Source organism: Galeopterus variegatus, unplaced genomic scaffold (assembly GCF_000696425.1).
Source record: "Galeopterus variegatus unplaced genomic scaffold, G_variegatus-3.0.2 Scaffold5296, whole genome shotgun sequence".
NCBI classification, from domain to species: domain Eukaryota; kingdom Metazoa; phylum Chordata; class Mammalia; order Dermoptera; family Cynocephalidae; genus Galeopterus; species Galeopterus variegatus.
Genome location: NW_007731407.1, coordinates 117316 through 129095, shown reverse-complemented (window position 1 = coordinate 129095; position 11780 = coordinate 117316). Strand labels below are relative to the sequence as shown.

The window sequence follows — 11780 nt, the reverse complement described above, 5'->3', positions numbered from 1 at the left end:
GTGGCTCACTCGGGAGAATGTGGTGCTGACAACACCAAGGCCACAGGTTCGGATCCCTATATAGGGATGGCCGGTTAGCTCACTTGGGAGAGTGTGGTGCTGACAACACCAAGTCAAGGGTTAAGATCCCCTTAATGGACATTTTTTTTTTAATTAAAAAACAAAATTAAAAAACTGTATATCTTCATATCCTGTTAACAGCCATCCATCAAACAAATGAACAAACAAACAAAAAATAGAAAGAAAGAAAGAAAACTGCGTGTCTACCAGTAGCATAAAAAGACTAGGGGAGAATTGGGTGTTTTGGGCTTCAAGCAATAGCTATAAAAGGGTATTAGAAGCTAGAGTCAAGAAATAACCGTTATACTGGCCAGCCACCAAAAAAAGAAGAAATTACTCTGTTAATTCTGTTAACGAGTAACACCCTTAGACCCAGCAAGAGGGGCCTTTGCCCTCAACCCTGCATGTCACAAATACACTCAAAAATGCATTTTTTTTGGCGGCTGGCTGGTATGGGGAACCCTTGCCCTTGGTGTCATCAACACCATGCTCTAACAAGCTGAGCTAACTGGCCAGCCCTCAAGATGCATTTATTAAATAACACATGGGCACTTTTGTCACTTGGAATTCAGCACACATTTATAGTGTGTACTGGCATAATGTGACTTATAAACTTAAGCATCCACTCCTGTAAATAATAGCAATTAGATCCCAGGGAGAAACTACCCCACATCACTGGCCCTCTGTCTACAAAAAGAAGGCAACTGAATTCAAAAGCCATAAAGGTTTACGGTTTATGCTGCTGTTGAAGTAGGAAAAAACCTTGATTTGGAATATGGGGAGGATTTTGAATAGCAGAAATAGATAAGAGAAAAGAAAAAATAATTGTCAAATTCTGCCTCTCAGTGTGAATGCAATAGATTTTGGACCAATGAAGTATCTTTTTTTTTTTTTTTTTTTAAGAAGATGACTGGTAAGGGGATCTTAACCCTTGACTTGGTGTTGTCAGCACCACACTCAGCCAGTGAGCAAACCGGCCATCCCCATGTGGGATCCGAACCCGGGGCCTTGGCGTTATTAGCACCGCACTCTACCGAGTGAGCCACGGGCCAGCCCCTGAAGTATCTTTTCCTAGTGTCAAGTATCCATTTTCTTGCTTCTCTTAAGACCAGATATATTCACAAATTGGGGTGAGATTTCAAATGGTTGAAATGGAGACAGGAGCATGTTGCAATGCTGAGTGAACACTTTTATATTATTCTTAAATGTGTGTATATGTAGGTGTAGATAAAATGTGAAGTGTGGTATTGATTCTTTACATTGGTAACAAAACGGACATGGAATTGCCAATAGTCAATTTCATAAAAATATTTTATAACATTTTATTAGATTTTCAAAATATTAAATTAAAAAATTTTAGCCTTATCTATATAATTTTAATTTTAAGATTTGTTATTATTTAAAGGAGTCCCAAGTTCCCCTTAGGAAGAATTGGTGCCTCCTCCAGTCTTAATCCTTCTTGTCTACTCCACACTGGGGAACGCCTCACCCACCCAGGGTCCTGACTTGTGCAATAAGGATCGTCTCCTAAGAAGTTTTGGACAAAAATATAGTAAAAGCTATTTCTGTAAAAACAAAACAAAACAAAAAAGATGTATTAGATCTGTTACTATTAATTACAGTTCATATATTTATTTTTTCATTTTAATAGATAACTATGAAGGAAAAATACCTTTTTTTTTTTTTGGCACTGGCCTATATGGATATCCGAACCCTTGATCTTGGTTGACGTTATCAACACTGCACTCTAACCAACAGAGCTAACTGGCCAGCCCTTAATTTTTTTTTTCCTTTGGCTGGACAATATGGGGATCCAAACCCTTGACTTTGATATTATAACACCACGCTCTAACCAACTAAGTAAGCTGCCAGCAAAAAGTAGCTTTTTGAAGTATCTGAAAATAATTTTAATTTGTGATTTTTAACATTTTCTTTTAATTAATGTAAATGTAATGTAAAATGTAACTGTAAAGCTCTTTACATTTGCTTACTTTTTACATTTGCTTTAATTCAGATTTTATACACGTTCAAAACAACTACTTTATAAGTCCTTTAGATAACAGAATGAGTACTAGTTAAGGTCATAATAGAAAAAAGAAAATACAGGGCTGGCCAGTTACTCAGTTGGTCAGAGCATGGTGTTGTAACACCAGGGTTAGGGATTCAGATCCCTGTAACAACAACAGAAAAAGAAAAAACAAAAGTAGAGGTCAAAAATAGTAAAGGGTTTGGCTCTGTCATGTACACTGTCCCTTTCCTCCTGTACATGGCATTTGTAGGGCTGGCTGGTTAGCTCACTCAGTTAACACCAAGGTCAAGGGTTTGATCCCAGTACCAGCCAGCCACCAAAAACAAAACAAACAAAACAAAAAAAAGTTAAAAAAAAAAAAAAAAACGCAGAAGAAAAAAATAAATCAAAAATCTTCAAAGAAAGGTCAAGAGTTTGGATTCTGTACAGGCCAGCTGCCAAAGAAGACTTTTTTGTTTTGTTTTGTTTTTATTTTATTTATTTTTTTATTTTAACTTCTCAATATACATTGTAGTTGATTTTCGTGTCAAAGAAGCTTTTTTTTTTTTTTTTTTTTTTTTTAAAGATGACCGGTAAGGGGATCTTAACCCTTGACTTGGTGTTGTCAGCACCACGCTCAGCCAGTGAGCGAACCGGCCATCTGTATATGGGATCCGAACCCGCGGCCTTGGTGTTATCAGCACTGCACTCTCCCGAGCGAGCCACGGGCCGGCCCTCAAAGAAGCTTTTGAAGCGAAGAAGAATTTGAAGGAGCAGGCTGGAAAAAGCCTAGCTGCTGGTGGGTGTTTAGAAAACAAGAAAAACAGGGAACGTTTGGAACTTCTTAGAGAAGTTCCACCTATGTCTCGTACACCCAGGTTGAACTGGTTGACTTGGGGAGACAATTCAGGCAGAAACATGGGGAGACCCTGGCTGCTTGGCTGTTGTGGTTATGGGACCTAGGGGTGGATAGTGTGATATGCTCTGGTGAGGAGATGAAGAAATTGGCCTCCATTACCATACACCCATCCCTGAGGCAGTGGCTACAGAATAACCACAGATATGCACAAGGGCGAGGTAATCACTCCTTGATGGACTGGGTGAATGCAACTGTCTAAACTGTGTGGGCAAACACTGGAGAACTGCCCAAGATTGTGAGTAAATGGCAAATGTATGCTGAATAGGTCCAAATAATTCGGGAGCTGGGGATGCGGCAGTCCATATTTAATCTGAACACTCGTGGCCCAGATGATGAAAACTTTACAGGCAGCGTGAGAGACATAGTGCTGCAAAATGCCCCATCAATGTCCTTTGGGTCACTGATGGCCAACTGGACCCATACATTGGTCATCCTATACATGAGGTAATGACCATGATAGCCAGCTTGGGTGAAGTAGAAGATAGGAGACAAGCAAAAGGGGTCCAAAAGGTGGCTAGGACCAAACCCCCAAGAAATGCTTGGGATTTTATTCCTAAGGGACCAAGCAAGACTAGCCATAAGCAGATATGGCTTGGCTTGCTTGCAGCAGGGGTTGCTAAAAAGAAAATTGACTGGCAGCCAAATCCAGTCCTGTTTGCCTTGTGGCAGCAATTGCGTCCTGAACAGTGTTTCACCAAATGTCTGGAAACAGGTAGCAAGGTACGCTCAGTGGATTTAAAAGATTTTTTGGTTGCTCCCGAGGAGGAGGATGAACTGTTCCATTCCGATTAGGGAGCAGGCCAAGGTGCTTGTCTTTTGGGGGCAGGCGAGGACCAGAGGCCTCATGTTGAACTGGCAATATATTGGTTGAGGACAAATGTGCAGTGTGTTGTGGCATTGGTGGATACAGGTGCAGAATGTAGCCTGATATATGGCAATCCAGATAAGTTTCCAGGGGCCACAATTCATATAGATGGCTATGGAGGACATACTACTGAGGTCAAAGCTGTGTCATTGCCATTGGGCATAGGAAGATTACCTCCTCATGTATATACTGTATATATATCTCCTGTAGCTGAATACATGTTGGGTATGGATGTACTTTATGGTTTGCACCTGCAAACAACAGTCGGAGAGTTTCAGCTGTGAATATGGACAGTAAAGCCTGTGTTATGAGGATATGCTAAACATGACCCACAGGTGTTACCCAAGCCAAGATGTGTAGTTAATGTAAAGCACTATTGCCTACCAGGAGGACATGCAGAGATAAGTGCCACTATATTGGAATTACAGAAAGTTGGCATTATTCGTCCGGCTCATAGCCCATTTATCTATCTATCTATCTATCTATCTATCTATCTATCTATCTATCTATCTATTTATCCATCATCTATCTATTTATTTATTTTAAAAAACATGACCGGTAAGGGGATCTTAACCCTTGGCTTGGTGTTGGCAGCACCACACGCAGCCAGTGAGCTAACCAGCCATCCCTATATAGGATCCGAACCCTTGGCCTTGGTGTTATCAGCACCACACTCTCCCTAGTGAGTCATGGACTGGCCCTCTCATAGCCCATTTAATGCTCCAGTATGGCCAGTGAAAAAGCCTGATGGTACCTGGAGAATGACTGTAGATTATTGAGAACTGAACAAAGTAGAGCCTCTTTTGCATGCAGCTGTGCCTTCAGTTCATGACTTGATGGATCAGCTGATGACTCAGCTGGAGACATATCATTATGTATTGGACCTTGCAAATGCTTTTTTCTCTATCCCAATCTTGGCTGATAGCCAAGACCATTTCACCTTCATGTGGGAAGGAAGACAGTGGACCTTTCAAGTATTGCCCCAAGATTTAACCCAGGCAGCTCCAACGCTTTTAAGTCATTTGGAACAATGTGGGTGGACTGTGAATGCAGCTAAAAATTCAAGGACCTGGGCTGTTAGTTAAATCCCTAGGAGTGGTCTGGTCGGTGTTCTGGCTGCAGGCACTGCACCAGAGTCGACTGGGTACATACATACTTCGGCATGATCTTCTACTGAATATGCATTGAACTGCCCATCAGTATGACTACAGGATTCCCACGGAGGATCACACCAATGGTGACTACTAATTGGACATATGTGGCTAATAGTTAAAAGAACAGAACTACAAGCCTTAAAGCATATTGAATGGACAATAGGTTATGCAAATGTAAGGGTCATTTATCATGCAGAAGATTCTGAATGCATAGATGTACTGCTAGGGACCCTGAAGGGGTGGATTGTTGGGAAAATAGAATAAGTTAATCAGACCCCCTGCCTTAGGTATGGTTTGGGGTAGTGCGTTGCATTCTTTGTAAATTGTGTGTGGGTGGGTGGAGTTGGTGCGCATGTGCGGTGCTGCGAACTTGGCTGGCATCTGCCTCGGGCATCTGCCCTGGGCAGCCATGCTCTCCAACCTACAGCTTCCAAGGACCTGTTTTCCTGTTATGTAGCTCCTAGACCTGCGTGTGAGGGGTCTGGTGACCCAGCCTGGCATATGAGGGTTCTGGGGACCCAGCCTGGCATGTGAAGGGTTTCTGACCCAGTCTGTGAATGGGCTTGAGGGGTCTGTGAGCTCCAAACCCAGTCCTAGTTCAATAATTGGCCCAGTCAGCAGGATTACAGTCAGATAAAAGAGCATGACAGTTGCCCAGGGCCACCTCGGGATGCTGCTCCCCACACTAGCATCCCAGCTGCTTCATCAGCCCCAGCCATGGCTAAATCGGCCCTAGGTGAGGTTGGACCTGCAGTTTTAGAAAATATAAGCTGGAAGCCTTGGCAATATCCATGCGGTATTCGGTCTACAGGCCCAGAATGCCAGAGCTGCGGAGGCTTGGGAGCCTCTACCCAGATTTCAAAGGATATATAAGGAAAAGCCTGGGGTCCCAGGAAGAGATCTGTCACAGGGTTGGATTCACTACATAGAGCCTTTGCTAGAGCAATGTCAAGAGGAAATGTGGGATCAGAGCTGCAGCAGAAAAACCCCATCAGTGCCATGCCTAATGGAGCCATAGGAGCGGGACCACCATGGGGACTCCATACCTGTGGAGCTACCAGTGTGTGACACCAGCCTGGGAGAGCTGAAGCATGGCTGGAGACCAGTAAAGGTACAGTAGTGGAGTTGTCTGAGGATGTTGGCACTCATCCCCCACACGAGTGTATGGAGAACGTGGAAGATGATTCTCCAGCTTTGAGATTTAATATCTGCCCTGCTGGGTTTTCGACTTGCTTAGAACCTATTACCCTTTTCTTCTGAACAATTTCTCCCTTTGGAATGGGAATACGTACCCTTTGTTTGTCCCATTGTATCTTGAAGGTAGATAACTTGTTTTGATTTCACAGATGGGACTTTGAACCTTGGACTTTTCAGTTGAAACAAGTTAAGACTTTGGGGATGGAATGAACATATTCACCCATGAGAAGGACATGAACTTTAGGGGTTAGGGGTGGAATGCTATGTATTGATTGAATTGCATCTCCCAAAGTTCATATATTAGAAGCTTAATTCCCACTGTAACTGCTGGTTATGGGAAATCCTGTTGTAATTGAAAGGTGGAGCCTTAAAGACGTGATTAGATTGTAGGACCATGCTGTAGTGAATGGATTAATAATGGTGGTCTGGGGCGTGTTTTTGTGGACTTTCAAAGGAGAGCACATGAGAGTCTCTCTCTCTCTCTGCTCCACCATGTTCTGCCTTGTGAGACCCCCGGGTCACTGTTGCCACCACCAACACCCCCACCGGATGTGTTCCCTGGACTATGGACTTTGCAGCCTCTGAAACTGTAAGCAATAAATTTTGTTTTTTTAATAAATCATCCGGTTTCAGGTATTTATGTTATATGCAACAGAAATGGACTAATACACCCTCTCCGTGTAGCATTCCTCCTCCCGGGTATGAGGCAGAACCTCTTCTGAAATGGGAATCTTATGACCTATAATCAGACGAGGTAGGTCAGAGCATATCTTTATGGCCAGCTCCAAGACAAAAGGTGGGAGAAGATTAGAGTATATTTTTATTTTTTTATTGTAGGCAGCTGGCCAGTATGGAGATCTGAACCCCTGTCCTTGGTGTTATAAGGCTGTGCTCTAACCAAATGAGTTAACCAATCAGCCCTAAAGTATATTTTTAGTTTCTATGGCCTGTCTTGGGAAGATAAAGGAGCATGTGAAAGGAGGGCAAGAAGAAGTCAAAGAGCAGTCACTTAGGAAATAACATGGGTTATGGGAGTTACGAGCCAAGAACTGTCGATGAAAACTTGAAGCTAAACACACACACGCACACACAATCACAGAAAGAAAGATCAGTATGGCTGGGGCCCAGGGAGCAAATGGTGGAGATGAGGTTGGAGAATAAATCCAGGATCAGATCACATAGGGATTTGAAGGCTAGGGTAAGAAGTTTTGATTTTAAGTGTGATTGTAAGTGTCATAATTGGGCTTATGTTTTAAAAACAGCACTCTGAAGAAAAACAAAAAAATAAAACAGCACTTTGGCTGCTCGCAAAGTGAAGGCAAAGATACTACCATACTTAGAAAGTTACTGTAGTAGCCTAGGGGAAGTAATTTTAATGCTCTGAACGAGGGTAGTGGTAGAGGGAAAGATAGAAGAGAACAAATTCTCAAAATGTTTTATAAGTATCAACAATGCTAATGATGGATTGGAAGCAGGAGAATGCAGGAAAGAGGGTAATCAAGGATGACTTTGGAGGGCCGGCCCGTGGCTCACTCGGGAGAGTGCGGTGCTGATAACATCAAGGCCGTGGGTTCGGATCCTATATAGGGATGGCCGGTTTGCTCACTGGCTGAGCGTGGTACTGACAACACCAAGCCAAAGGTTAAGATCCCCTTACCAGTCATCTTTAAAAAAAAAAAAAAAAGGATGACCGGATTTGAGCAACTGCTATTTAATGAGATGATTGCTATATGGAGGAGGAACCATAAAGAGGCAAGAGCAGAGGCAGAGATGTCAGCTCAGGAGCTTGAGTTGAGGACAGCTAGGTTTTCGTTTTTGTTTTTTGTGGGAGAGAAGGGCAGATTTTACTGTGAAAAGGATCAGCTCTTTTAATCATATTAACTTCTATATGCTTATTAAGCATTCAAGTAGTCAGGTTGGCAAGTGTATCAATGGTTTGGAATTCAAAGGAGATGTCTGGGCTTGAGATATAAATGTGAAAGTCATTAGTATATGGATGGGTCATAAACCCATGGTTTGGATGAGATAGGTCACCTAGGGAGAGAATTTACACAGAAAAGAGGGCAGAGGATACGCCAAGAGCACTGCAGCACTGGGAAGAAAATTCGGATGTAGAAGGAAAACCAAGAAAGAGAAATGTCACAAAAGCCTGGAGAATTGTTTCAAGAAGGAAAGTATAGTTAATTGTATCACAAGCTGTTGAAAAATTGCGTAAAATGAAGATTGAGACCATCCATTGAAGGCTTTGGCAGGTGGGTCTTGAGAATTGCCATTTCAGTCAAGTGGTAGGGATAAATAACCATTTGGAGGATTTAAAGTAGAGATGAGGAGGTACAGACCACAGATATGGACATGTCTTCATATCTTTTGGGGAGTTTTGCTGTTAAGGAGAGCAGAGAAATTGGGTGATAGCTAAAGACTGAAGTGGGGTCAAGTAAGGATTTTTAAAATTTTGGGTAAGATCCCAATAGAAACAATTACTAAAGAGAATAAGGGGAGAGGGAATTCAATTAGTGGTGCCTTAAGAAGGCCAAGGGGATGGGAGTCTTTTAAGTTCTTTAAACATTCCTTTATGTGCAAAGTACTATGTTCAATAAGCATTTTTTAAAAAACCAGTAAAGTGGGAAAAAATAGTCAGTCTGACAGAAATGGGGCTGATGAAAAAGGAAACCAGTTTAGGAATTATGATAAATATGTTTTGGACATATTGAGTTCAATGAAATATTTAAGCAAAGATTAACTGACCAACTTAGTAGTTAGTACAAGGAATTTTGAGCTTCAAGATAATAATGATGCTTATGAAAAATGATGTATTTACAAAAAAATCAATCCAATTGGGAGACACTATTTAAATTATCCTGTATCAAAATAACAAGGATTTTCTTAGCCAAGATTCTTGGCACTTTTATACTAAATTAAATTGCATTGGGAAAAAGCATAATAGTAATTGAAAAGCAACTAATTATAAGCAATTATAAGACAAATTATGTTTATACCACAATTAGTGTTTGAGGTGGTTTAGTAGGCAGATTCTTTATTTCCGTAAGCAACCATCAAATAATTGAATAGCTTGTAAAACACAGAAATACCTCTTTTATCTTTATTCCAAGTATAATAACCACATTCTCTTTTAATTATTGTTATAATAAAATAAGTAACATTTATTATCTTTTGTCCCAATCCTCAGTTTGAGTTGGACGCTTTTAAAAACATGGCAAGACTAATGCTCACAACACAGCTTCTTTTAACAAGCTTCATGGAGACATGTGAATCCATGTTCTTACAGGACAAGTCCCACCCTGCAGGGCATTTTACAGTGAGAACTAAAACCATGTCTTTTTCAGTGGATTTTTCATGCTGGCATTATCTTATTTCACTTTTCCTCTAAGGGTGATAGGAAAAAGTCCTTTTGTCTTGTGACAATGGCAATTTTTATATCAGTTTGGGTTTTTTTTTCTTCTTCCATATTTCCAAGTAAACTCATAATTTGCTACCACAATTTTGCCACCTTAGGTTAAACTGTTTGACTACAAATTAACAACTGTTTTATACTTTATGTTGATTAGTTAAATATTGGATTGATGGTTGTTTAAATTACCGCTAGTGATAGTTGTGGAATCCCCATTTTATTAATTTCCACGTAAATCCTTCTTAAGTGAGATGATATCACTGTAAAATATTGGGAGTGTGGGGCTCTCCTTTCAATTAGTTCACCAGCTTAAGAAAAGTCAAAGAAAAGTATTATAAAATAGTTCCAACTATATTTAACAAATCTTGTTTCTAGAAATAGTTTTGCAGAATAAATTCCCACCAGCCGACTTAATCGAGTACGGAGTTGCCAGTGTTTCACGGCGGCTGCTGCGCTAAGCTAACTCCGAGGCTTAGCAAGCCACATGGTGGGAAGTAGGTAGAGATGGAGCCCTCAAAGACTGGGCGCCACGTTGCTTTTCCCTTTTGAAAGGGAGTCAACGCTTCTGGCTATTGTGTAAACCCGTCGTGAAATGCATTCATCCTCACATCGGCCAAGGCGTGAGCAGAATTTAAGCGCCTTCTAATTCGACCCCTGGCAACGTGTGCGTCACGGACAAATGCTGAGTTTTAATGCCCGGCTGCGTTCGCCTCGTGGAAACACACTGAAGAATGGCCAAGTACCTCACCAGTCGCGGTTAACTGCACAGTCTCGGTAAAACTACCACGCCAAACCAGCGCTGGCCACCGCCCCCGCCGAACCTCGCCAATATCCCTAAGGATCCACGTAATGTTCTCTGCTAATCACTTGTTTTACGCACAGCCTTTCCTTACTGCGTTCCCGCTCTCCCCACCCACTCCGCATTTGATCCCAGGTTCCTAGTCCTCAATAGGACGACACAGCACAGGCTCCCGCTCAGCGGCCAGCGATAGCCGGAGCTGCGGAGCAGCGGGTAGCTCCCCGCGATCCCTGCAGGCCCGCGCCAGCCAGCCGCCTCTGCGCAGCAAGTGATTGACAGGCCGCTGAAGCTATGAGTCGTGAGGGCGGGACTATGCGTCACTTCCTGTCCTTTCGGGGGAGACCGGGTATATAAGGTCGGTGCTCGCGCAGCGTCCTCGCTAGCACAGTATGGCCGGCGACATTAGCTAGCGCTCGCTCAACTCTCTCTAACGGGGAAGCAGCGGACTACAAGAGACTGAACTGTATCTGCCTCTATTTCCAACAGACTCACGTTCAACTTTCGCTCACAAAAAAAGCCGGGAAAATTTTATTAATCCTTTTTTAAAAAAAGTTAATATAAAATTATAGCAAAAAAAGGAACCTGAACTTTAGTAACAGCTGGAACAATCCGCAGCGTAACACAGCTGGAACAATCCGCAGTGGCAGCGGCGGGAGAAGAGATTTAATTTAGTTGATTTTCTGTGGTTGTTGGTTGTTCGCTAGTCTCACGGTGATGGAAGCTGCACATTTTTTCGAAGGTACCGAGAAGCTGCTGGAGGTTTGGTTCTCCCGGCAGCAACCCGACGCAAACCAAGGATCTGGGGATCTTCGCACTATCCCAAGGTGAGTGCCCGGGGCTGTCGCCGACAGATCCGGGTTTGAGGCTGTCGTCTCCCGCAAGGTACCAGACACGGTCGGGGGCCAGGTCCGCGACCGGGGGTCTCCTCGGCGGCTGTGAAGGGTGTCCGGTGTGGGGGGAAGCGGCCGTGTCCACGCGGGGCGGGAGCCGGCTTCTCCCGCCGCCGTTGCCGGCCCAGGCACTGCCCTGGGGGAGGGGAGAAGGCCGGCGCGGCCGCGTGCTCAGGTAACGTCCTGGGCGGGGGGCGTGCGGGGCGGCAGGCGGCGCCGCTCGGGTGGATTTTGCGGCCTGCACCTCCCGATCTTCCCCTCAGTCGCTGGCGGCCCGGGCACCGAACGGGACTGCGGGGTTTCCCCCCCGGCAGGTGTGGCTCGGCGGCCTTAGGCGCTAATTCGGGCGTGCCCGCCTCGGGGAATGGAGGAGAGAGGGAGCGGGTCTGGAGCGGTCTCGTCCCTGCCACGGGCGCCGAGAGTAGGGGGCCCTCCGGGCCATGGCTGAGGGGCCAGCGAGCAGGCCTCCGGCCCGCGGT

The 11780-nt window shown here is 43.8% G+C and overlaps 1 protein-coding gene across 1 annotated transcript in view; it reads left to right on the top strand.

Moving 5' to 3' along the window:
• Window positions 1-10789: 10789 nt before the first annotated feature.
• The window catches only part of AMD1 (adenosylmethionine decarboxylase 1), a 21510-nt gene continuing 20519 nt past the window's right edge, over window positions 10790-11780 (top strand). Inside the window, exon 1 of the mRNA XM_008589209.1 lies at window positions 10790-11235. Within this exon, the coding sequence (XP_008587431.1) occupies window positions 11126-11235 (110 nt within the window). The 5' untranslated portion in view covers window positions 10790-11125. The remainder of the gene's footprint in view (window positions 11236-11780) is intronic.